This window comes from Myxine glutinosa, chromosome 4 (assembly GCF_964187855.1).
Source record: "Myxine glutinosa chromosome 4, kmMyxGlut1.1, whole genome shotgun sequence".
In the NCBI taxonomy this organism is placed as follows: domain Eukaryota; kingdom Metazoa; phylum Chordata; class Myxini; order Myxiniformes; family Myxinidae; genus Myxine; species Myxine glutinosa.
Window position 1 is genome coordinate 121,771,299 of NC_136264.1, and position 27,434 is coordinate 121,798,732.

The window sequence follows — 27,434 nt, forward strand, 5'->3', positions numbered from 1 at the left end:
CTTGCAAAAACTTCGTTTTGGCAAGATAACAAACAAACATACAAGCTGACTGATACATCTTGCAAAAACTTCGTTTTGGCAAGATAAAAATGCTAATTTATCAACCGTTTCGTTGGAGCGCTTGCTTGAAAGCTTAAGCCGCTTGGCGAGCGCTCTATAAGCTGCTTGGTAATGAAACACACCTCGATATACCACGCCGGTTGAACTATGAGCACCATCGCCTGTGTAAATCGGTTTTAAAATTTATTTTAAAGATGGGTCAAAATATATTATATGTATGTTTATATACAGACTTGGCATTTAATATGGAATTTTTTTTTTCTTGACTTCGGTTTACTTTCTGAACTCGGTATATCAATCTGGTGAGTTTCTTTTACCCTTCAGTGATTTCTTTGTTAAAAGAACCATGTCACTGATTGTCTGTCGCAGCAAGAAGTCAATAACAGGATTATATCACAGGTGGCGTGACAAAATGTACGGACAGGTGCATTTGACGATTGGCTTCACAATCGGGTATATCAGGGTTGTTGCGTTCTGTATTAGTGGAAAACAACTGCTGCACGTCTACAAAAGTTATTGCCGCTTCCCCTGGAGATGGTCCATCAACTCGACAATGCTGTTTGTCATTTAGTGGTGGCTTTACGAAATTCCGGCATGAAACAGCGTGCTATTGCTTGGCAGTATGGCATCACTCAAGGTCAGGTGTCAAATATCCTGAAACGACATGCTCAGAGGGGTGTCCCTACTCCAATACCGAGGCCAGGACGTCCCCGCAGAACCACAAGGAGGGATGATCGCCAGCTGCAATGGCTGTACCAATGGAGGGATCCGCGTTAGTCCGCAATGGCCATACCAAGTCAGCTAATCGGCTAAGGGCTGAGTGGCAGCAACTGACAAATGTGCCTGTATCCAGAAGGCTAGTCAACCAACGACTGGTTCAAGCAGGCTATCGTGCCAGGCACCCCCTGAGAAAGCCACGTCTGACCAGACAACACCGCCAGCGCCGATTGCAGTGGGCCAGAGAGCACCGTCAATGGCAGCCAGGACACTGGAATCACGTGATCTTTAGTGACGAATCTAGATTTCTGGTCTATCGTCAAGATGGCCGCGTCCGAGTGTGCAGACAAGTGCATGAAGCCTACAACGAAAATTGTATAGGCCCAAGAGTCCAAGCTTGAGGTGGTGGGGTGACCGTTTGGGCTGCTTTTCATGCAGGGGGCAAAACTGACCTGGTTGTTCTGAATGGAAACCTGAACCAGTTCAAGCACAGGGCCATTCTGGAAGAAACATTGCTTCCATTTGTTCGTGCAGCCTTTCGAGGAAACTTTGTCTTCCAAGATGACAATGCACGGCCTCATCGTGCTCGCATGATCCAACACTTTCTTGCTGACCATGGTGTAGAGCATATGGAGTGGCCTGCCATGTCCCCGGATATGAATCCGATCGAGAACTTGTGGGCAGAATTAACGCGTCAAATTGACAACTTGGACCAGCAGCCTGCCTCTGTGCGTGAATTGCAGCAGGCTATTGTAACTGCATGGCAAGCAATTCCTGTCCAAACCTTGGCAAATCTCGTGAACAGCATGCCTCAACGTGTACGTGCTCTCCTGAATGCTCGTGGGGATTACACGAAGTACTGAACTGTAATTTTACTGTGTAATCCCAGTCGTAATTTAACTTTTGTTTTTGTTAAAACAAGTTTTGGCTAATGTGCAAAATAAAGAGATACTTCTGGAAAATGTTGTGGTTGTGTGCTTCCCCTTCTCTCCCTATCTTGTCTTCCGCTCCCTCTTTTTGTATATTTTGTTTGTCTGGTTGATTTGTTTGTGAAATAAATGTTAGCTCTTTCACGAGCCTCGATTCAGTATACAAAAAAAAAAAAAAAAAAAAAAAAAAAAAACGCACAGAAGTTTAACACAGTACTGTCCGTGAATTGAGTTCGATGTCAGTTTACATCACTTTCAAGGATCAATTTATTTGCTTTGAAATGTCAAATGTGGTTTTTGTTTCTTTTAAAGGTCACATTAACAAAATCTAGAATAATTTCAACATAATTCCAATGAACTTTTGGTTCTAAGTCATCTTGAAAAGTAAGTTCACCCCCACAAAAAAAAAATTCCATATTAAATGCCAAGTCTGTATATAGAGGGAGGTGTGAGGATTTTCAGAAAACTCGTACACAGTTATTTTTAGTCGAATTTCAAATTTTTTTTTTTTTAAAGACTACATATATAATGCCATGTAATACACTGTAACAAAGACATTTTAAAAATGTAATTCATGTTTGAAAAATGACATCTAAATGGCGGCCGTTCTTGTCCAAGCATTCTTGCAGACGCGCGGAAAAGTTGTCCATAGACCTTTCAACCATGGCAAGTGGAATAGCTCGAATTTCTCTGGTGATGGCATCTGAAAGGGTCTCAAGAGTGCGTGGTTTTTCAATGTAAACCTTAGCTTTCAGGTAACCCCATAAAAAATAGTCACAGGGTGAAAGATCGGGCGATCGAGGGGGCCACTCCACATCCCCACGGATTGAAATGAGGTGCTCTGGAAAATGTTCTCTTAATAAGTCCATTGATTCTCTTGAGGTATGGCAAGTAGCCCCATCTTGCTGAAACCAAACTGTAGGGAGGTCAATGCGACGTCGTCTCAATTCAGGCAGTAAGAACTCGCGCAACATCGTAACATAACGTTTTGAGTTGACTGTCACAGTGCGTCCGCCTTCCTTGAAAAAATAAGGCCCAATTATGCCGAATCGGACTATTCCGGCCCACACAGTGACTCGCACGCAGTGCTTGTTTACACTTCCCGACAAGTGAAAATGCGCCTCATCACTCATGATGAGAACAGTGTCATCCCTCAGCAGTTCCAGCATTCTTTCTGCGAACGTAAACCGCCGTACGAAATCATTCTGCTGCAGTTCTTGAACCGCCATGATTTTGTACGCGTGATAATGAAGGTCCAAGTGCATAATTCGACGAACTGATCTGTCTGACATCCGTAGAGCGCGAGCGTGCTGTACCGCTGACCGACGAGGGCTGGCCTCCACAGCTTGTCGAACCCTTTCGATGTTTTCCGGGGTCCTAACTAATTTTCTTGGACGCCATCTTGAATTTCTCAAAACCATCAAGGGTGCACGGAGTGCACCCGGCAGATTCTGAAAGAGTAGATCCTAGGCTACCAAAATCAATCAAAAAAAAAACTTTGCATAAAATTTCCAGGTTCAGTCATACTTCTGCCGGACTAAACGGTTCGATCACCTCCCCGAGCTGCTCCCGGCCTCACAGATCCAGTTGTCCTGAAGTTTTTTTTACCCACTTCAATATTGTGTTTCGAGACGGAACGGCGCCACGTCGACCAACATTGAAGTGAGTACGAAATCTGCGCTGTGTAAGCACCACCGAACTACCCGTTTGAATAAACGTCTCAACAACAAAGACGCGATGTTCAATCGTCCACAGCTCCATGGCTACTGAAATGGCGCCTAACAACGAGTGTCGAGTAACCTGTAACCGACAGCCATCACGCATGCGCTAGACCCCCCACTTGCATTGTTATACCCAACCCAATTCAAACATGAATTAAATTTTTTTAAATGTCTTTGTTACAGTGTATTAAATGGCATTATATATGCAGTCTTTAAAAAAAATAAAAATTGAAATTCGACTAAAAATAACTGTGTACGAGTTTTCTGAAAATCGTTTGAAAATCGTTTTGAAAATCGTTTCTGAATCGTACGAGAAAAAGGTTTTCACACCTCCCAGCCGGACCCTGTATATATATGTAAATTGTGCCGGAAGTTGTGTGAGTGGCGTATATAGAGCCTAGTGGCTCTTAAAACGCCATTTAAACTCAAAAAAGAGAAAAGTGAAGAAGAACCCCCAAAGCTGGTGATTACATCCGGTAGTGCACCTGAGCGTTTCCGGGAGTGCAATTGATCGCATTTGGCGTGACGGAGATTCCACAACCACAAGTGGTGAGAGAAAACATCTGGAGCTTTTATTACAAGTCGCTGCGCATCTTACACCGTCAGAGTTCTCTGGTATTGCTGAAGGGAGGGAGGCGCGGAGGGGACAGTAACGGTGTGGATTGGCATAGTGGGAAGGAGGGTGCCATAGCTGATATATTGAGGATACAGCGAAGTTTATTAGGACGATGCAGTGAGGAATACGCATTGATGGGAGTTACACATGAACAAGTGTACAATTAGATATGACGTGTGTTGTGTGTGTGTTTGCCAGGGCTAGCAGAGAAACGATGAGCCTCCAGTGGACTGCCGTGGCCTCCTTGCTCTATGTTGAGGTTTTCCTCATCGTGCTGCTTTGCCTGCCCTTCATCAGCCCGCCCAGGTATGTGAAACGAAGCTGCGCTGGAGAAAAACTACGATCGAAGTGATGTCATTCTGTGGACCCATGTAAATTATTGAGAGAGTAGGAATGGGAGGAAGAACGTTTAGACTGCTGGTTGATTAAGGAGGTCGAAGTGTGTTTGCAGGGTTTGGGTGGGGCTCTAGGGGCGGGGCGATAGGGGTGGAGCTGGAATGGTAGGGGTGGAGCTGGAGCTGTAGGGATGGGGGTTGAGCTGGAGCTGTAGGGGTGGAGCTGGAGCTGTAGGGGTGGAGCTGTAGGGGTAGGGGTGGATCTGGAGCTGTAGGGGTGGATCTGGAGCTGTAGGGGTGGAGCTGGAGCTGTAGGGGTGGAGCTGGAGCTGTATGGGTGGAGCTGGAGCTGTATGGGTGGAGCTGGAGCTGTATGGGTGGAGCTGGAGCTGTATGGGTGGAGCTGGAGCTGTAGGGGTGGAGCTGGAGCTGTAGGGGTGGAGCTGGAGCTGTAGGGGTGGAGATGGAGCTGTAGGGGTGGAGATGGAGCTGTAGGGGTGGAGATGGAGCTGTAGGGGTGGAGATGGAGCTGTAGGGGTGGAGATGGAGCTGTAGGGGTGGAGATGGAGCTGTAGGGGTGGAGATGGAGCTGTAGGGGTGGAGATGGAGCTGTAGGGGTGGAGATGGAGCTGTAGGGGTGGAGATGGAGCTGTAGGGGTGGAGATGGAGCTGTAGGGGTGGAGATGGAGCTGTAGGGGTGGAGATGGAGCTGTAGGGGTGGAGATGGAGCTGTAGGGGTGGAGATGGAGCTGTAGGGGTGGAGATGGAGCTGTAGGGGTGGAGATGGAGCTGTAGGGGTGGAGATGGAGCTGTAGGGGTGGAGATGGAGCTGTAGGGGTGGAGATGGAGCTGTAGGGGTGGAGATGGAGCTGTAGGGGTGGAGATGGAGCTGTAGGGGTGGAGATGGAGCTGTAGGGGTGGAGATGGAGCTGTAGGGGTGGAGATGGAGCTGTAGGGGTGGAGATGGAGCTGTAGGGGTGGAGATGGAGCTGTAGGGGTGGAGATGGAGCTGTAGGGGTGGAGATGGAGCTGTAGGGGTGGAGATGGAGCTGTAGGGGTGGAGATGGAGCTGTAGGGGTGGAGATGGAGCTGTAGGGGTGGAGCTGGAGCTGTAGGGGTGGAGATGGAGCTGTAGGGGTGGAGCTGGAGCTGTAGGGGTGGAGCTGTAGCTGTAGGGGTGGAGCTGTAGCTGTAGGGGTGGAGCTGTAGCTGTAGGGGTGGAGCTGTAGCTGTAGGGGTGGAGCTGTAGCTGTAGGGGTGGAGATGGAGCTGTAGGGGTGGAGATGGAGCTGTAGGGGTGGAGATGGAGCTGTAGGGGTGGAGATGGAGCTGTAGGGGTGGAGATGGAGCTGTAGGGGTGGAGATGGAGCTGTAGGGGTGGAGATGGAGCTGTAGGGGTGGAGATGGAGCTGTAGGGGTGGAGATGGAGCTGTAGGGGTGGAGATGGAGCTGTAGGGGTGGAGATGGAGCTGTAGGGGTGGAGATGGAGCTGTAGGGGTGGAGATGGAGCTGTAGGGGTGGAGATGGAGCTGTAGGGGTGGAGATGGAGCTGTAGGGGTGGAGATGGAGCTGTAGGGGTGGAGATGGAGCTGTAGGGGTGGAGATGGAGCTGTAGGGGTGGAGATGGAGCTGTAGGGGTGGAGATGGAGCTGTAGGGGTGGAGATGGAGCTGTAGGGGTGGAGATGGAGCTGTAGGGGTGGAGCTGGAGCTGTTAGTTGGAGCTGGAGCTGTTAGTTGGAGCTGGAGCTGTTAGTTGGAGCTGGAGCTGTTAGCTGGAGCTGGAGCTGTTAGTTGGAGCTGGAGCTGGAGCTGTTAGCTGGAGCTGTTAGCTGGAGCTGGAGCTGTTAGCTGGAGCTGGAGCTGTTAGTTGGAGCTGGAGCTGTTAGTTGGAGCTGTTAGTTGGAGCTGGAGCTGGAGCTGTTAGTTGGAGCTGGAGCTGGAGCTGGAGCTGTTAGTTGGAGCTGGAGCTGGAGCTGTTAGCTGGAGCTGTTAGTTGGAGCTGGAGCTGTTAGTTGGAGCTGGAGCTGTTAGTTGGAGCTGGAGCTGTTAGTTGGAGCTGGAGCTGTTAGTTGGAGCTGGAGCTGTTAGTTGGAGCTGGAGCTGTTAGTTGGAGCTGGAGCTGTTAGTTGGAGCTGGAGCTGTTAGTTGGAGCTGGAGCTGTTAGTTGGAGCTGGAGCTGGAGCTGTTAGTTGGAGCTGGAGCTGGAGCTGTTAGTTGGAGCTGGAGCTGTTAGTTGGAGCTGGAGCTGTTAGTTGGAGCTGGAGCTGTTAGTTGGAGCTGGAGCTGTTAGTTGGAGCTGGAGCTGTTAGTTGGAGCTGGAGCTGTTAGTTGGAGCTGTTAGTTGGAGCTGGAGCTGTTAGTTGGAGCTGGAGCTGTTAGTTGGAGCTGGAGCTGTTAGTTGGAGCTGGAGCTGTTAGTTGGAGCTGGAGCTGTTAGTTGGAGCTGGAGCTGTTAGTTGGAGCTGGAGCTGGAGCTGGAGCTGTTAGTTGGAGCTGGAGCTGTTAGTTGGAGCTGGAGCTGGAGCTGTTAGTTGGAGCTGGAGCTGGAGCTGTTAGTTGGAGCTGGAGCTGGAGCTGTTAGTTGGAGCTGGAGCTGGAGCTGTTAGTTGGAGCTGTTAGTTGGAGCTGTTAGTTGGAGCTGTTAGTTGGAGCTGTTAGTTGGAGCTGTTAGTTGGAGCTGGAGCTGGAGCTGTAAGTTGGAGCTGGAGCTGTAAGTTGGAGCTGGAGCTGGAGCTGGAAGTTGGAGCTGGAGCTGTAAGTTGGAGCTGGAGCTGTAAGTTGGAGCTGGAGCTGTAAGTTGTAGCTGGAGCTGTAAGTTGGAGCTGGAGCTGTAAGTTGGAGCTGGAGCTGGAGCTGTAAGTTGGAGCTGGAGCTGTAAGTTGGAGCTGGAGCTGTTAGTTGGAGTTGGAGTTGGAGCTGGAGCTGGAGCTGTTAGTTGGAGCTGGAGCTGTTAGTTGGAGTTGGAGTTGGAGCTGGAGCTGTTAGTTGGAGTTGGAGTTGGAGCTGGAGCTGTTAGTTGGAGCTGGAGCTGGAGCTGGAGCTGGAGCTGGAGCTGTTAGTTGGAGCTGGAGCTGTTAGTTGGAGCTGGAGCTGTTAGTTGGAGCTGGAGCTGTTAGTTGGAGCTGGAGCTGGAGCTGTTAGTTGGAGCTGGAGCTGTTAGTTGGAGCTGGAGCTGGAGCTGGAGCTGTTAGTTGGAGCTGGAGCTGGAGCTGTTAGTTGGAGCTGGAGCTGGAGCTGTTAGTTGGAGCTGGAGCTGTTAGTTGGAGCTGGAGCTGGAGCTGGAGCTGTTAGTTGGAGCTGGAGCTGGAGCTGTTAGTTGGAGCTGGAGCTGTTAGTTGGAGCTGGAGCTGTTAGTTGGAGCTGGAGCTGGAGCTGTTAGTTGGAGCTGGAGCTGGAGCTGTTAGTTGGAGCTGGAGCTGGAGCTGTTAGTTGGAGCTGGAGCTGGAGCTGTTAGTTGGAGCTGGAGCTGGAGCTGTTAGTTGGAGCTGGAGCTGGAGCTGTTAGTTGGAGCTGGAGCTGGAGTTGGAGCTGGAGCTGGAGCTGGAGCTGTTAGTTGGAGCTGGAGCTGTTAGTTGGAGCTGGAGCTGTTAGTTGGAGCTGGAGCTGTTAGTTGGAGCTGGAGCTGGAGCTGTTAGTTGGAGCTGGAGCTGGAGCTGTTAGTTGGAGCTGGAGCTGTTAGTTGGAGCTGGAGCTGGAGCTGTTAGTTGGAGCTGGAGCTGGAGCTGTTAGTTGGAGCTGTTAGTTGGAGCTGTTAGTTGGAGCTGGAGCTGGAGCTGTAAGTTGGAGCTGGAGCTGTAAGTTGGAGCTGGAGCTGGAGCTGTAAGTTGGAGCTGGAGCTGGAGCTGGAAGTTGGAGCTGGAGCTGTAAGTTGGAGCTGGAGCTGGAGCTGTAAGTTGGAGCTGGAGCTGGAGCTGTAAGTTGGAGCTGGAGCTGGAGCTGTAAGTTGGAGCTGGAGCTGGAGCTGTTAGTTGGAGCTGGAGCTGTTAGTTGGAGCTGGAGCTGGAGCTGGAGCTGTTAGTTGGAGCTGGAGCTGGAGCTGGAGCTGAAGCTGAAGCTGGAGCTGTTAGTTGGAGCTGGAGCTGTTAGCTGGAGCTGTTAGTTGGAGCTGGAGCTGGAGCTGTTAGTTGGAGCTGGAGCTGTTAGTTGGAGCTGGAGCTGGAGCTGGAGCTGGAGCTGTTAGTTGGAGCTGGAGCTGGAGCTGTTAGTTGGAGCTGGAGCTGTTAGTTGGAGCTGGAGCTGGAGCTGGAGCTGTTAGTTGGAGCTGGAGCTGGAGCTGTTAGTTGGAGCTGGAGCTGTTAGTTGGAGCTGGAGCTGTTAGTTGGAGCTGGAGCTGTTAGTTGGAGCTGGAGCTGGAGCTGTTAGTTGGAGCTGGAGCTGGAGCTGTTAGTTGGAGCTGGAGCTGGAGCTGTTAGTTGGAGCTGGAGCTGTTAGTTGGAGCTGTTAGTTGGAGCTGGAGCTGGAGCTGTAAGTTGGAGCTGGAGCTGTAAGTTGGAGCTGGAGCTGTTAGTTGGAGCTGGAGCTGTTAGTTGGAGCTGGAGCTGTTAGTTGGAGCTGGAGCTGTTAGTTGGAGCTGGAGCTGTTAGTTGGAGCTGGAGCTGTTAGTTGGAGCTGGAGCTGTTAGTTGGAGCTGGAGCTGTTAGTTGGAGCTGGAGCTGTTAGTTGGAGCTGGAGCTGTTAGTTGGAGCTGGAGCTGTTAGTTGGAGCTGGAGCTGTTAGTTGGAGCTGGAGCTGTTAGTTGGAGCTGGAGCTGTTAGTTGGAGCTGGAGCTGTTAGTTGGAGCTGGAGCTGTTAGTTGGAGCTGGAGCTGTTAGTTGGAGCTGGAGCTGTTAGTTGGAGCTGGAGCTGTTAGTTGGAGCTGGAGCTGGAGCTGTTAGTTGGAGCTGGAGCTGTTAGTTGGAGCTGGAGCTGTTAGTTGGAGCTGGAGCTGGAGCTGTTAGTTGGAGCTGGAGCTGGAGCTGTTAGTTGGAGCTGGAGCTGTTAGTTGGAGCTGGAGCTGTTAGTTGGAGCTGTTAGTTGGAGCTGTTAGTTGGAGCTGCTAGTTGGAGCTGGAGCTGGAGCTGTAAGTTGGAGCTGGAGCTGTAAGTTGGAGCTGGAGCTGGAGCTGTAAGTTGGAGCTGGAGCTGGAGCTGTAAGTTGGAGCTGGAGCTGGAGCTGTAAGCTGGAGCTGTTAGTTGGAGTTGGAGTTGGAGCTGGAGCTGTTAGTTGGAGCTGGAGCTGGAGCTGGAGCTGGAGCTGTTAGTTGGAGCTGGAGCTGTTAGTTGGAGCTGGAGCTGTTAGTTGGAGCTGGAGCTGTTAGTTGGAGCTGGAGCTGGAGCTGGAGCTGTTAGTTGGAGCTGGAGCTGTTAGTTGGAGCTGGAGCTGTTAGTTGGAGCTGGAGCTGGAGCTGTTAGTTGGAGCTGGAGCTGGAGCTGTTAGTTGGAGCTGGAGCTGGAGCTGTTAGTTGGAGCTGGAGCTGGAGCTGTTAGTTGGAGCTGGAGCTGGAGCTGTTAGTTGGAGCTGGAGCTGGAGCTGTTAGTTGGAGCTGGAGCTGTTAGTTGGAGCTGGAGCTGTTAGTTGGAGCTGGAGCTGGAGCTGGAGCTGTTAGTTGGAGCTGGAGCTGGAGCTGTTAGTTGGAGCTGGAGCTGGAGCTGTTAGTTGGAGCTGGAGCTGTTAGTTGGAGCTGGAGCTGGAGCTGTTAGTTGGAGCTGGAGCTGGAGCTGTTAGTTGGAGCTGGAGCTGGAGCTGGAGCTGTTAGTTGGAGCTTGAGCTGGAGCTGTTAGTTGGAGCTGTTAGTTGGAGCTGGAGCTGGAGCTGTTAGTTGGAGCTGGAGCTGTTAGTTGGAGCTGGAGCTGTTAGTTGGAGCTGGAGCTGGAGCTGGAGCTGTTAGTTGGAGCTGGAGCTGGAGCTGTTAGTTGGAGCTGGAGCTGTTAGTTGGAGCTGTGAGCTGGAGCTGGAGCTGTTAGTTGGAGCTGTTAGTTGGAGCTGTTAGTTGGAGCTGTTAGTTGGAGCTGTTAGTTGGAGCTGGAGCTGTTAGTTGGAGCTGTTAGTTGGAGCTGGAGCTGTTAGTTGGAGCTGTTAGTTGGAGCTGGAGCTGGAGCTGGAGCTGTTAGTTGGAGCTGGAGCTGGAGCTGTTAGTTGGAGCTGGAGCTGGAGCTGTTAGTTGGAGCTTGAGCTGGAGCTGTTAGTTGGAGCTTGAGCTGGAGCTGTTAGTTGGAGCTTGAGCTGGAGCTGTTAGTTGGAGCTTGAGCTGGAGCTGTTAGTTGGAGCTGGAGCTGGAGCTGTTAGTTGGAGCTGGAGCTGGAGCTGGAGCTGGAGCTGGAGCTGTTAGTTGGAGCTGGAGCTGGAGCTGTTAGTTGGAGCTGGAGCTGGAGCTGGAGCTGTTAGTTGTTGGTTGGAGCTGGAGCTGGAGCTGTTAGTTGTTGGTTGGAGCTGGAGCTGTTAGTTGTTAGTTGGAGCTGGAGCTGTTAGTTGGAGCTGGAGCTGGAGCTGTTAGTTGGAGCTGGAGCTGGAGCTGGAGCTGGAGCTGTTAGTTGTTAGTTGGAGCTGGAGCTGGAGCTGGAGCTGGAGCTGGAGCTGTTAGTTGGAGCTGGAGCTGGAGCTGGAGCTGTTAGTTGGAGCTGGAGCTGGAGCTGTTAGTTGGAGCTGGAGCTGGAGCTGTTAGTTGGAGCTGGAGCTGGAGCTGTTAGTTGGAGCTGGAGCTGGAGCTGGAGCTGTTAGTTGGAGCTGGAGCTGGAGCTGTTAGTTGGAGCTGGAGCAGTTGGAGCTGGAGCTGGAGCTGTTAGTTGGAGCTGGAGCTGTTAGCTGGAGCTGTTAGTTGGAGCTGGAGCTGTTAGATGGTCTTGACCCATCAAAAGGAGTTTTATTTGTTTTTCTTTTTTTTGTTGGGAGTGGGGGAGGGTGGTCCAGATGGTTCAAAAGGGGCATTCTTTGATTGCTTTTTCTTTTTTTCTTGTTTTTTTTTTTTTTTTTTTGCAATGCTGAATAATTTGTAACTATTAAGATGTTTGGGTTTCCTGGCATGTTGTGTTGCTGTTTTATTTTTTTTCTTTATTTCTTTTTCCTTATTTTGTTTCCCAACAAATACATAATTTGCTTTGTGCCATTTCTTCCTTCTTTTTTGTGTTTGTATATTAAGATGGCAAAGAATCTTTCGCTCACGGGTCCTCACTCTCTTTGTGAGTTATGGAAACTTCTACTTCAACATCCTCATCGTTATTCTGATGTTGTTGTTTGCTGGTGAGTGATATTGGAGGACGTTTAGGGGTTTGGGATAAATCTACCTATTGCATATGCAGAAGTAGTAGAATTTAAGATTACTCCCAGCCACCCCAACCCTTCCCCAAAAACCTTTTCTTTTTTTTCTTTTTTCCCCCTTTTTTTTTTTTTTTTGATATAAAAGTCAAAATCATTTTGATTGACATCGTTTTTATTGTTGCCTTTGTTTACTGTGTAGATGGGCTCAGGGAGACGCGCAAGTACTCAACAGACGATCAGGTGATGGATATGAAGACCAATCCTTTGGCTGTTGACCACTTGCATATGAAGCTTTTCCGTGCCCAACGGAACCTCTACATCTGTGGCTTTGCTCTTGTGCTGTGGTTGTGAGTATCTGTAGTGGATGTCAAGTCGTTACATGTGTTGCACCAATCTGCTGACATGTAGTTTTTATTTTCTTTTAATACTGAGGTTGTGATTAAATGCATTTTGATTTGTCAGCGGTCTTCATCCCTTTGGCGTGCTCGCAGGATGGGCTAGAGGTATGTGCACACGTCTATGCTGTCTAGTCAGGGTTTCAATCCCGACCCAGCTATAAATTGATGTGTTTCATGGGCAGGGCGATTCGTCAATGTGGGTGCCGTACTTTGGACGTTAAACTGGGTGCTCCCTCTGGGGGCATTAGTTGGTGGATGTTAAAGATCCCATGGTGTTCTTCCCAGAGGGTAGGCGAGGTGTCGCTGGCAGCACGGCAAAATTCGAAATTCCTGCCCTAACCTCCAGAGGGCATTGCATCGGCAACACAGCCATGCCCTCAGCCAATGATGCCTCCGCAGCCTTTGCTGCATCCTGAAGAAGAAGCCTTTTGAGCATGCTTGGTAAAGTGCTGTTGTTTGTTGAATCAAATATATGGTGGAAAAGAACTGTCTCAATCTTTGACCACTTGTTAGGGCCTATCTGGAATTGTGCCCTTGTGGGAGTATAGGCTTGTGTAGTATTTATTGCTGGTGTGATTATTTGTTTATTAATATTTAATTATTTGCATGGAGAGGTTTCTTTCCCACCATGTAGATAGATGGGGAACAAACACAATAAAAATGTATATAAATTTGCAATCCAGGCAATAATTTTTTGGCCATTTTGGGCATCACTCAACTGAGGTGGATCATGCCTCACACATTGCTGCTCACATGACATTTTTCTTTTTTTATATTGTACATGTAGCTGACGTTTTATTTTGTAAAACCAATTGCCAAGTACTGTACTAGAGGAGGCTATAACGGCCATTCAGAACGGCTATGTGTAAGAAAGAAAGGAATGGAATAAGTCGACTATTATGGTTTTGTATGTACTGGAAACGTGTTTAATATGGTACATCTATGTAATCGACTGTATTATTGGCTCTTTTTGAATATGGTTTGTTGCTGTGAACCACATGGAAGAATTGGTATTTTGTGATTGTACAATACTGTAACTTATGAAAAAAAAAAAAAAAACCATCACATCGATAGACAAGTTGTTCTTGCCGATTTATTGCTTTTTAGATGCAGATTTTAACGTACCAGGAAACCTAACACTTTTTTTTTTTTTTAAAGAACTCAATATATTTTTCAATATTGTTCCTTCCTTCCTTCAACCACTTTCTCGCGGTTGTGTCTAAAGGATCCTGCGCCGCCTTGTGACGCTGATATCGCAGCTTGCGACGCTCATGGCATCTAACGAGGCATTCAAAAGGCAAGCGGAGGGAGCAAGCGCAGCTGCTAGTAAATATATAGATGAGAATAACAAGCTGAAGGAGGTGGGTATTCATCATTTAATTTTTTTTAATTTTTTTTTTTATATAGTTCCTCGTCTAACCAGATGCTGCTCATCCTTATATGCATGACAGCTTAACGTTGTCGTCATTGGTTGAACATGGATTCTCACCTAATTGTTGCAATGCTTTAACTCTGCATTTACATGTACACAAGGTTGATTATATTTATATTTGTACTTTTGATAAACTTTGGAGGAAATGCAATGCATATCCCGATTTCGTACGTGGGTGACGTTGCTCTTTGGCTGAAGACTTGTGCAGAAAGTTGAGGGGGACTGAATAATTTTATTTGGGCGATTTGATTTCCCTCCATCCCCTCCCAAAACGAATTCTGCAACAGTACAGTTCAATGAATATGCTGTCATGGGAAAATTGCAAGGGTGAGTGGTTCAAGTCTTGACATGTCATTCATTGCTCATAACAAGCAGCTATGGTTTTGCCTATCTGAGTTCACAATCTACGTTGATCGAATCGACGTCACATTGCCATCGCTTATGGGTATTCGTTGAGTGGAAACAATAGCCCAGAGCATATAGGTTTGTTTATTGTGAAGTAAATCTACCAAAAAAATATATATATTTATTTCTATTTCTATATATATATATATAGATATAATTTTTATTTTTTAGCGAGGTATAATGTGTTTCGCACTATGAGCATCGTGAAATAAATATGTACTAGCAAGGATACTGTCTGACAGGTTCGTAGATCTCACTTCAAAGAAGAATTTTATTTTTGTAATGTATTTATAGAAATGGGAATTTAATGTAAAGTGGTGATGTGGACCATGACATGTGGTGCATGTTTGCCTTAGAGATACTGGCTGTCCACTCAGAACTATCGATAGTGGTTAAAATAGGTAAATATACTGCCATTTCACATTGGATCGTTTAATAAATGGTATCGTGCACAGCTGCAACATTTTGTTAATGTAACACCGGTAATGCAAGTGTTTATCCGTCTGTATATGTCCCCTCAAACGTATACCAATCGGAGCTGAGGATATGGTCACATGACAGGGTGATGTGATTACGTCTGATGTCATTACGGCGGCTGACTCTCCACACCACCATTTTGATTCCAATTTCGTTCAGGCTGAACATATCGTCGAACCTGTCATATATCACAATGACCATGCTCTACCCTTACGTTTTTCATTCAGTGTGAAACGCAAACAAACCGATTGTTAAAATGACCATCAAATATAAAAAGCATTGTCGTTACGGTTCTTCCAACAAAACGGTATGTATAGGCCTTGAGCGTTATGCCTCACCTTCGGACCGTTTCGGACAAATTAAGCCCAGGTTTCTTAATACAGTAGTGTATCGTTTCATTAGCATCGTTTTCATAATAATAATAATAATAATAATAGTATAGTAAATATAACCATAACACTTTAATCCCAATGTCGTGAATGCAAAGTTAATCGATTGAAGTGGTGTATGGTTCATGAATCGGTGATAAGCAGTGTTCGGCACTAATATTAATAATTGCAGAATTAAGGAATTGGCCTCGTTTTTTAACGGTAACCTCATTTTCGAAATATAACGTTAATATTATAGTAAATCTAATCGTAACACTAATCCCTTCGTAGTGACTGCAAACGGATTGGAAGTTAAAATATATCATCTTCTGCATATTAAAGTAGCGGCAGTTTTGTGTCCATTACGTCTGATGTCATTACGACGGCTGACTCCACTGACCGACATTTTTATTTACTAGTAGGCCTACAGCCACTCACTGCGGGAGCTGCAGAAAGGGTCATTCCTCTTTGTGGTATATAGATTACAGTTTATCTATGGTCCAAGTTTCTTGTGGAGAGATCGCCAAGTGGTTTAAGCATTCGAGCAAGCACTCCATTCAAAACTGTTGAGGAACGGCTGGCTTGGAAAGCGATAGCTAGCTGCTTGGTAAATGAGCACACCCCTAACCCTTGTGGGGTATAATCTAGATTACAGTAGATCTTCGCTCAGTTCTGCAAGTAAAACTTAGCTCATGGATGTCGGGATTCCTCCAAATCTCTTTGTTTAATGTTAGAAACAGCATTAGCGAATCATGTGTTTGTGGTTTATAATATTTTACAAGCCCGGCTACGCCGATGTTAGACTTTTGGTCTTGTTTTATTGGCATCTAAATGTGATGCCATGCCTTTCTGAAGATGAGCGCCAACATGTAATGTTTTTGTACACTTGGTCGACACTCGTATAAGAGCTGACACAGAACATATAATAAAGGGAGTGGGGGGGTTTGGGGGGGGGGGAAGCACAACAGCGGGGAACAGGGACATCAGGAGATCTGTGGGAGAGAGGGCTGGGGCAGGATACATGGGATAGACAAGATCGACACTAAAGGGGATTTCAGGAAAGAAAGTGGGGAATTTGAAGGAGGTGGATTAATGGGGGTTGAAAAGATCCAGGTGTTTGTTTTGGGGGAAGATAAGAGATTGTGGTGAACAGCTGTTTTGAGGACCTGGAGGGAGGAGTGAGATTGAAGAGAGTGTGGGAGTTTGTTCCAGAGGCTATAAAAAAAGAGGAATGAAAGAGTGAAGGTGAGCAGAGAGTGGCCATTTTGGCAGTTTCACCAGATGAGGGTTGCTGGCAGATATTGTGTGTCCTGCAGTAATTTTTGCGGGACAGCAGGAGGTAAAAGGCTGGAGAGGTCTGTAGAAGACAAAGACCACCAACCTGCCTGCGGTGAGAGTGAAAGGCCCTCAGAGTTAGCTTCATCACGGGAGATACCAATGATTCTGAAAGATTTGGTTTCCTCAGCGTGAAGCCGAGCTACGTGTGAGGCGTGAGCACCAGTCCAGAGGGGAGAGTAGTATTTCATTGAGCTGCGGATGAAAGCTTTGTATGTGGTGAGAGGCTCAGTAATGCCTAGAAAGGACTTCGCACGATGGAGGATGCCCAGTCGGCAACTGGCTTTGGAGGCCAGCTTGGAAATGTGGTTTTCCCAGGAAAGATCATGACAGATAGTGAGACCCAAAATCTTGAGTGACAGAACTTCTTGGAGAGGATTGTTGAGAAAGTAGATGGGAGGGTTGTCCAGTTGGTCTTTTTTGAGAGACATCATGAGGGTGTGAGATTTGTCAGGATTGAAAGGCATGTTCCACTTGTTTGACCAGTTTGTGATTTTATCCAGGTCTGCAGAGTGGAGGCTGCTGCCTGCTGATCTGAGGGTTGAGATGTGGAGCGGCAGAGTTTGAGTCTTCAACAAAAAGATAGATTGGCATGCTTGAGACTGGAATGCTACAAGTCGTTGTGGCTGGGCAATTTCTTTGTTCATGAGAACACCATACAATTACTCTGGATACTGTTTCAACAAACGGGTAACATCAAAAACCATCCATGTTCTGGGTGAATATGTGTGACGTCAGGTTCGTAGAATGACCATATCAAGATGGTATTTCATAGGAATCAGTTCCAGACTTGATGGCTCGCTGCATTCCTGGCTTGCAGCTAATCAGTGTCAGAACTGGCAGGAATCGGTTACGCGAGCATAACATCCAACCACACCAACCAGCAGTATGTCCGATTTTATTGCCACATCAATGACATGCGTGCCTAGCTTGGTGTAGACAATGTCTGAGGCTCAGTAGACAAGATTGGGCTGCCATCATCTTTACAGAAGAGTTAAGGTTCCATGATTACTGTTGTCACGTTTATTAATGGGAAGGGGAACGTTACGCTGACGCATATTATGTGATGTTCGTCATTTGGCTGTAGAAGTATGATGGTATGGCGAGGCATCACTGCACATCAAATAACCCAGCTGGAGGTCATTGATGGCAATTTGACAGGTATTCGGTATTGTGATGAAGTTCTCCCATTCCTGCAGGTTCATGGACGTCACATCTTATTTAAACAGGATAATTCGCACCCTCACATCGCACGAGTGGTCAGACTTCACCGCTCACACAACAGAACATTCCAACGCTTTGCTGGCCCGCTGTTTTTCGCCTGATCTTTCTCCCATAGAACATGTGGGATAAAATGGAACTTTGATTGCACAGTCTTCAAAAAACATCTGGCAATATTTGCCTACCTGCAGCAGGCTTTGGTACAGATCTGGAATGGCATCCCTCAAGTCTTCTTAAACCTTGTGTCCTCATGAGGTGCCATTTCCGAGCGTATCGACGCAAATGGTGGTTACGCCAGATACTGAGCTGTTTACTGACTTTTGAATGCACCCCTCTTCGAGCCTCTGGAGACACGTCTTGCACATGTGTTGACATTCTCATGTCGATTTCATGTTTATCAAACACTATATATTGATATGACCACACAACCTGACATTTGTTTTCATTTCTCATTTCACATTGGTGTAAATGATGCACAGGAACTTCTTTTTTTTTTTCTGCTGGTATACATCAACCTGGTGTATAAGGGTGATGTACAAGTAGCACTAAACTTCCAGTTTTTTTTGTTTTTTTTTAAATCTTTAAAATAATTATTTTACTTCCATTACAGTAGATACTTGCACACTGTGGGGTCACATCTGAGTACACGATGACATTAGTTGTCATCGCCGTCTCGAACGTCTATTAGCTTGCTGAGCATGTGGAGCTTTCCCTTCCTGAATGGCTTTTTTATCGTCGGTGCAACATTTGGTAAAAAGATCCGTCAACCTTTTGCAGCATTTTATCCACGTACTGTATATGGATACACATTAATTATTAAAGATGCTTCGCTTGCATCACTGGCCTCTCAATTGACGGAGTTGAATTATGTAAGCCACTGAAAACTGCACATCATGAAACTCAAACGTAAGAATGAAGTGTGCTGAAAAACAAAAGATCGTAACCAATTGCAAGCTTCCAGGTAACTGGTGCATCAATTTAATTGTCTGCTCGATGAAAATCCATTTGCCATGAGCCCAAAATATATTGTATGAAAAATACGCAATTTTGTGTGTCTGTCTGACTGCGATACATTCGGTCATTGCTCATCCAATCTTGACAGGAAGACCATGGATGGATGTTTCAACGACTTGATTATGACTCCCCTCCCCCCTCTCAAGGATTTGTCCTCCTTGGACAGATGCAGTGCTAACGTGAATAAATAGCTCATCATGAGGCAAGCCCACCAGAAGATATATATATATATATATATATATATATATATATATATATATATATATATATATATATATTTATATTTTGCACCTGAGCTGGTGCACCTGATTCTAATTTTAGGTATTTGAAGTAGTGATAAATGTAGGGGTGTACTTACTTTTTCCACATGCAAAATTTGCATTTATGTTTATTTAAATTATACAATGGACTACAAAATGTAAATGTTTCATGATATTTATTATATTATATCACCTTTATCTATCAATATTGTTGAAATAGTCAAAACTTTACATGGGGTGTACTTACTTTTTCATGTGACTGTGTGTGTATATATATACACACACACACACCACACACACACACACACACACACACACACACACACACACACACACACACACACACAGTGTCACATGAAAAAGTAAGTACACCCCATGTAAAGTTTTGACTATTTCAACAATATTGATAGATAAAGGTGATATAATATAATAAATATCATGAAACATTTACATTTTGTAGTCCATTGTATCTATCTATAATTCCAGCAATCTCTGTGTGTGTGTGTGTCTGTGTGTCTGTGTGTCTTTGTTTGTTTGTCTGTGACCGCTGTTTCTCGACAACCACGGGTCCGATATACTTTAAACTTGCCAGGTATATTGCTGGGGACCCGAGGATGTGCCTTTTCAAGGTTTCATATTAATCGGACAAGTAGTTACCGAGCTATGTCCAAAAAACGATTCAACCAATCAGAGAGCAGCGAGCTATCACGTGTGCCGAACGTGCCGAACAGACTCTGCCTCGGACGGCACATTTGAGAGCGTATTCATTTATTTCACGTTGGAAAACTATGTTGGCGTTAAACTATGTTTTAAAACTAATTAAAACTAATTTGCCATTCTTTCGCTTTCCTGCGCCTTTGTGCACGCTATGGCGATTTCTTTACCAAACTCCGCAAGCCGTTCGCTTTGGACCAAACCATTTCATATAAATAGAGGGGGGGGATTGTCACCGTACTCGCAAGCCGTTCGCTTTGGACCAAACCATTTCATGTAAATAGAGGGGGGGGATTGTCACCGTACTCGCAAGCCGTTCGCTTTGGACCAAACCATTTCATGTAAATAGAGGGGGGGGATATAATTTTAGATATATATATAGTACGGGCATGCCCTAGTAATTTAAATAAACATAAATGCAAATTTTGCATGTGGAAAAAGTAAGTACACCCCTACATTTATCACTACTTCAAATACCTAAAATTAGAATCAGGTGCACCAGCTCAAGTGCAAATGATTAGAACATCGTTAGAGGATCTTGGAGGAACCTGTCTTAGTTAAACCTCAGACATCTAGTTTGGTTTGCTCTTTGTTGTTGAAGTGTGCGGCGTCAAAGAGCTCCCTAGATCAAAAGAGCTCTGAGGCTTTCAGAAAGAAGGTTATAGATGCCTACGAGTCTGGGAAGGGATTCAAAAAGATCTCCAAACAATTTGAAATCGATCATTTCACTGTCCGGAAGATCATCTACAAGTGGAGAAGATTCCAAACAACTGCCAACTTGTTCAGGCCAGGCCACCCCAGCGAGTTCAGCCCGAGAGCAGACCGCAAGATGCTGAAAGAGGTCCCTAAGAACCCCAGAATGTCATCACGGGACCTACAGGTAGCTCCTGCCACTGTTGATGTCAAAGTGCACGAGTCTACCATTAGAAAGAGGCTGCACAAATTTGATCTACATGGGAGGTATGCCAGGAGGAAACCTTTGCTGTCCAGAAAGAACATCAGGGCAAGACTAAAGTTTGCCAATGTACACCTAGGCAAAGACCAGCACTTCTGGAACAATGTGCTCTGGACAGATGAGTCAAAGGTAGAGCTATTTGGCCACAGTACCAGAAGACATGTTTGGCAAAAACCAAAGACAGCATTTGACCACAAGAACCTGATACCAACTGTAAAGCATGGTGGTGGAAATATTATGGTTTGGGGCAGCTTTGCTGCATCAGGGCCTGGGCAGCTCACCATCATAGAATCCACTATGAATTCTTCATTGTACCAGAGGGTGCTTGATGATCATGTGAGGCCATCTGTCGGAAAGTTGAAGCTCAACCGAAGGTGGACCTTGCAACATGACAATGACCCTAAACATACCAATAAATCCACCAAGGAATGGCTGAAAAGAAAGAAATGGAGGGTTCTGGAATGGCCAAGTCAAAGCCTGGATCTAAATCCTATCGAGATGTTGTGGGGGGATTTGAAACGAGCTGTGCATGCAAGAAACCCCTCAAACATCGCACAGCTGAAAGAATTCTGCATGGAGGAGTGGGCACAAATTTCTCCCAGTCAATGTCAGAGACAGGTAGACAGTTATAAGAAGCGCCTACTTGAGGTTGTTTGTGCCAAAGGGGGCAATACCACCTATTAGAGCCAAGGGTGTACTTACTTTTTCCACATGCGAAATTTGCATTTATGTTAATTTAAATTATACAATGGACTACAAAATGTAAATGTTTCATGATATTTGTTATATTATATCACCTTAATCTATCAAGATTGTTGAAATGAAGATCAAATAGCTGTATGTTGAAAAAGTCAAAACTTTATATGGGGTGTACTTACTTTTTCACGTGACTATATATATATATATTTGTGTGATGTAATATTTATAATAAACCCCAAACACATATAATACCTTTTTAAACAGTTGTTACTGCTGTTTAATTTGAAACAAAGTCTAAAGGAATCCCAATGTCATTTTGAGGCATTGCATGCTTACCACGTCCACCACAGATTAACGGACCAGAGGCAAGATCTACTGTAATCTATATACCTCAAAAGACAACATGACCCTTCCTGCAGCTCCCCTCGGGAGTGGGTGTAATAATCCATCAAATGAGGCTTTATTAAGCATCTCGCCTCTCGCACTCAACCTTGATAATTTAATCTCACATGGAATAACAAATTCCGAACAGGAATGCATTAGCATTTATTCACATACCACGCTTTATATAGAGCTTTATATAGGAAGTTGGAGCAGGAATTTGGAATCTGGCAATATCTCGCCTCTTCATAAGAATATTTAACGCCCAGCAATGAATGCTGGCAGACAGGACTCCCCTGTTTAACGTCCATCTGAGGGACGGCACACGTACTGACGAATCCACCCTGCATGTAAAACACTGGGATGACAGTTTATAACTTTGCCTAGAATTGAACCCAGGCTAGACTGCTCAAAGGTGAGTGTGTGTACCTTTAGACTATCCTGCCAGCCAGTGCACTTACCTGTTTATAATGCTGTGTCAAGTTGCTTGTTTATATAAACATTGGCTCGGAGAGTAGCAACGTAATCAGTCCTGGTTTATACCGAATGGTTTTCAATCATTATGGACCCTGGTCTGCTTGCAGGGGGAAACAGATGATGCTGCTGAGGAAAAGCAAAAGTTGAGTGAAGACCTTGAGCAGAGTTTACAAGAGCTGGAGAAGACCAAGAAAGGTGCCTTTGCTCTCCTCTGTCCACCCTCATTTCTTTTCTTGGCGTTTGTTACTAATCCAGGCACCAAGATGTAATGCCAGCTGCTCCATACCACGGAATTTAATCCTGGATTTAAATGGCTGTTTGGGAACCTGAGATGCCGGTAACCATTCCAATTTAGAGAGATGGAGAGATCCATTCTGTCGTCATGTTTCCTGGTCCTGTTTCTTCCCCCTGCGCACCAACTTGATAAATGTCCCCTTGTGTTCCTGTGGCAGTGGATTTAAAATATAATTGGTCATCAATTTAGTAATGTCAAAACCTTTTTGAGAACTGCATAAAATGCATTGCTGTTACATTATTTTGTGTGCTTGGCATTTGGGGTGTGTTGTGGTCATGTGATTACCATGCATGCCATGCTTGATTGCATTGTGCAGAAAGGTGTCTGACTGGTGGGTTGAAGATTGATTTTATTTTTCAATAAAGGGGTAGGAATGGAATAGAGCAGTGCAAATCAGCAGGTGCTGGTGGATTACATGGGGTGACTGATTTTTACCTCCACCACCAAAGGTGGATAGAGGTTGTTTTCACCCCTGTGTCTGTCTGTTTATCTGTCCGTTTGTGAACAAAATATCTCAAAGTTGTGTATGGATCCGGACACAATTTGGCAGAGATGTGGCGTACGTGATGAGGATGAAATGATTAGATTTTGGTGAAGATCCGGATTCGGATCCGGCTAGTGGAATTTTTTTAATGATTCTTCACCATTGGGAGATAGGGCCAAAAACCATGTATAGCAGGATATCTCGGTTATTGATGGATTTATATGGAACTTGTTGGACAGGTTGTGCATGACTAGGAAGAATCGATTCCATTTTGGTGAAAATCCCGGTCGGGATCCAGCTAGTAGAATTTGAGTGATTCTTCAACATTGAGTGATATGGCCAACCAGGTGGAGGTATGCTCTCTACTGCGTGCTGTTCTAGTTATACTGTGTATGCAACGTCTGTTTAAAAAAAAAACACACACAACAACAATTGTTTTGGAGCAAGAGAATATGAAAAATGTTCACTGATCAGTGCTTCATCTGCATGAAGTTCCTTGTAAGGGAACTCACACTAACACTATACTTGGTTTTGGAGTTCCCCTCAGTTCAGCAATTTTAATGTCCGTGTGCAGAGGATGTTGGAAGCCGGTCACAGTGTTTATTTGACTGGCACAGTTAAACGTGTGGTTGCTGAGGTCTTCAGGATGTTAACAAGAGAGGGCTCTGGCACAATCATTCTTTTTGGAAGTTGGGAACATCTGACTGGGATCTTTTGTTGTTCATTTCCTGAAACATCTTGCGTGAATTTAACTGTTGCCAACACCAGTGAATGTTGTCAAGATCTTTCCGCAGTCAGGCATGTTTCTTTCAATTAGCAGAAGTGTCATGAATGCTCCTGAATATGATAACTGCCCTCAATAACTGACCCGATGGCGAGGTCATTGCTGAAACTACTGAAGATTGTTGGGCCAAGGATGCTTGCTTTTAGGAACTCCCACAGTATTGTCCTGGGGTTGTAATGGTTCTTTCATCAACTACAACCATTTTCCCATCACTCACAAATGCTTCATTATTGATCATGGCTTTACTGTCACTCCTTGGTGCCAAACTTGATGTGAAGGGCAGCAACTGCCCTGACATTGATTCTTGTATACGAATGGTTTGGTGTGTTCACTGATCCATTGCAGAGTGGTTCTGATGGTTGTGTCGTTGGTTGTGATCGCGTATGATTGAGGTCGCCGAGTGGGCAATTAATTGGTCTGATCTAGTTTGTCTGGTTTCTTGTCCATGGCACATACCTTGGCCATTTTTCCTTGTTTGGGTCAGGCAAGTGTTGTAGCTCAGTTTGGCCAAAAGGGAAGCCAATTCTGAAGCAGATCTTGATCACTACAGTTGGTGTTGTCATCGTCGGTTGCCTTTTATATTGTTTTGTCCTCATTGCAGTCAGGCACTTTAATATCATGTGGAGGTGAACATTGAGATCCGTGGTTCTCAAACTTTTTTTTATTTGGCCACGACCCAATATTTGAGATCTCATTTGCCTCGCAATTAAAATGGTAGCTACCTGGTACCGTTACCTACAATAAAATATTGCTAGAGAAGACTTTTGATGTGGAAAACCCCCTTGAGAAACGGGGCTTTTGAAGGCTTCTTTTCAAGTTTGGGTCATGACCCCTGATTTAGATGGATTAACTTTTGAAGTCTTTTGTCCAAAGATGTTTGAAAACTCTGCACTTTAGTGCTGGTCTTTTTTTAAATTATTATTAGCCACACCCCAACCCCATGCAGCAGGAGACTGGGTTTTGTAAGTGTGTGGAAAATTGGGCCAAACTGAAAGGACAACAAAGTCTACAAGGCAGCATCAAGCGTGACTTTTTTTTTTTCTTTTTTTTTTTTTATAATACATAGCGTGTTTGTTTATGTATTTACCATTGAGCTTCAGTGTCAGCCCAGGCCATTTTTTTTTTTTTACCAATTGAACGTTTGTCATCAAATCTTCAACAAACCTTTATTTTCATAGTACACTCTATGTAGGGATGGCACGGGAAAAAAAAAAAAGTCGGTCCCATCTGCTACATACAAAACTAAAGTTGGAGTATCTTCTTTAAAAAGTCGCTTGAGCTACATATGAGAGCCTACCTGGTGTGCTCAGCTGATTGTCGAGGCAGGGATCACTTTTCAGTACTCCAGACTATGGCAACATGAGAAAATAAGTAAATAAAAAGCAAAACGAGATCGGTCAGACTTTGACCGATCTCGTTTTGAAACGAGATCGGTCAGGAATTCATCTTGTCGTTCATAGTAATAATCTTCAGACGGCATATTTCCGAGCTGCCTCTATCATTGGCAATGATTCTGGTACCATCCGACGGTTTTACCTCCTGCAACATCCTTTGGTATTATGATTTCAATATCTTCAAATAATTCCCCAAAAATTATGCAAAACTACATTCCTTTGTAAAGTAATAGGAAGGGATACGAGCGTTGGGCAGATCTACGTTTGTCAATCAGCCTGTTGGGGATCCGGCCACTGGACACTTTTCCTCAGTTTCGTTGTCATGCGTGATAATGTGACGTCAAATAATATCCGCAGAAATATCATGCTTCGGGAAATCCGTTGTTGGCTCACCTGGAACGTAGTTCTGGGGAGCTTATGGGATGGTGCGTCGCCAGTCCGTCGGTCTGTAAACACTTGCAACAACTTCTCCGAAACTGCTGATGTTATTGTGACCAAACTTGGCACAAATGATATTTCGTATGTTGCAACTCGAGTTTGTTCACGGCATTAAAAAAAATCGGGGTCAAAGTGGGTCCAGGTTTGCCCCCCCCCCCCCCTAAAATAGGTATTTGCTCTCCTCATTGGGGGGTGGGGGGTAGAGCTTGAGATTTGGCAGACCCGAGTGAGAGGGTGGCCTGATAAAGATGAGGGCCTGTGGTGGTGACGCACACACATGGGCATGGGTTGTGTTTTGCACATGCACGATTGTGGTTTGTACACGTTTGGCTTTCGTTTTGGTTTTGTTTTTACTTTGGCATGTTTTGTTTTGCATGGCATCATATGCTGTGTTGTGTATGCATTACATACACATGCATATTGTGCACATGTTGTATTGTATGCACACGTTATGCGTGACATGTTGTACAGTGGTATGTCGTGTACACACGTCTTATGTGACGTATTGCACATTTTACACACACACACACACACACACACACACACACACACACACACACACACACACACACACACACACACACACACACACACACACACACACTGAGACCCGGTACATCTCCGTTCCATCTCCTGAGGCACACCCATGTGTGGGGATAGCAGGCAAAAACTTATACGCACACCTCGTTATTCAAAGAAAGATTTAGGGATCGTTTCACATCATTTATTGTGATCATCAATACCTAATTTCCTTACTTTTTGGAGTAACAACCCTACATCCTTAGTCTTTTTTTTGTTTAAAAAAAAAAGTTTTTATTACTTGTGAGAATATAAACCACCTTTAGAGGCCATTTATCCATACAGAGCAGGGGTTGGCCTTTTTTGGGCACCTTGGTCCCCTTTTTGAAGCAATATTTTACGGCCGGATGCCCTTCCTGCCGCCAACCCTGTTGGTCACCTCTTGCGACACACAAGGAATTACCAGTGAACTGGTACTCAATTTGCCGACCTCGGAAGGATGACAGGCTGAGTCAACCCCCCTGGTGTTAATTCAGCGATCGACCGGGATTCAAACCCAGGATCCAACAATCCCATGCCATTACCCTAACCGCTAAGCCAACACCAGGGTACATGTGAGAATATACAGAACACAAATGAATAAAATGTACAATTTTTTTTTTTTAACTGCCATTTTCGTGGAGTACAAAGCAGATTTTCATTTTGAGATGTTCTGGTTGCTTTAGCTTATTATTGAGATGTTCATGTTGCCTCCAACTTGTTTCATTGTCCACCATCTCTCCCGGCTTTATGTGGAAGATGCACAAAGCTTGTTTTGATTCTCTATATCTGTTTGGCCTCCTTTTGATTCTTTGAATCAACTTCTAACTTTGCCTTTGTCCCATTGCAATGTCAACAGCTCTATCTAAGGCACAGATGGAGGTTCTGGCTATCAAGAAGCAGGCAGAAGGAATGAACCACGAGTATGACCGTCTGTCAGAGATTCACTCAAACCTCCAGGTAGGAATTGCAGTTGATTATTTGATTTTTAAAAATGTAATTTTGGTATGCGAGTGGTTGTACGGATGTTTTTATTCGAGGGGCTGGACGTTGAGTGTTTTAAAGCAATTGCACATCTTTTGCCATGTTAACTGCTGATGCTCATCCAAATGTGTTTCAGGATGAGGTGCAGGGCAAAGGGAACAAAAAGGTAGAGTAAATTATGATCAAGACTATTCCCAAGTCTGCATAATATATTTGTTCAGGGAGATGTTGTTGTAGTTTTGCTACTTTGTCCCATTCTACGTTCTCTCGATCGGATTCTAGTTTGTTGCTTTGAGATGGACAGGAACCCCTACCCTACCCTACCACACTTTCCTTTGCCTTAGTTTGATCACATTGCCTTTCTGCAGTTATAAATGGTAAAATTTGAAGTCCGTTTTGATATGTTAACAATATCATGAATGTTTCTTCAAACTAGTCGAACATCTTCTTTCTTTTTTTTCTTCTTTTTTTTTTTAGTTAGCTTGTTGGGGAATGTTTGCACATTTCGAGATTATTTGCCTTCAAGAAAATCGGTAGAAAGAAGCGAGATTAAAAGACGATGTGACGAGGGCGTAATGTTTGATTTAATTTTTCTTTTCCCACTGTTAACGATCCTTATTTTCAGAGGCTATTTCAGAGAGCATCCTTTAAACGGACATGCGGCACGGTGTTGTGATTGCGTTTGTTTACAGTTATGTTTGATTTCCACCATTGTTGCCAAATGTTGTGTTAATAAAGATCCAAAGCAGA

General features: G+C 45.2%; 1 protein-coding gene across 2 annotated transcripts; it reads left to right on the forward strand.

Moving 5' to 3' along the window:
* Positions 1-3,829: 3,829 nt before the first annotated feature.
* Positions 3,830-27,434, forward strand: BCAP31 (B cell receptor associated protein 31). 2 transcript variants are annotated; one of them, XM_068113291.2, is made up of 8 exons: positions 3,830-3,976; positions 4,242-4,349; positions 11,493-11,593; positions 11,811-11,958; positions 13,235-13,370; positions 21,855-21,942; positions 26,560-26,660; positions 26,821-27,434. In XM_068113291.2, exons 2-8 carry the CDS (start codon positions 4,258-4,260, stop codon positions 26,857-26,859), a joined length of 705 nt encoding a protein of 234 aa, XP_067969392.2. In that variant the 5' UTR covers positions 3,830-3,976; positions 4,242-4,257; the 3' UTR covers positions 26,860-27,434. The 2 variants fall into 2 exon arrangements, with proteins under 2 accessions (XP_067969392.2, XP_067969390.2); XM_068113289.2 differs by having other exon boundaries at positions 3,870-4,042.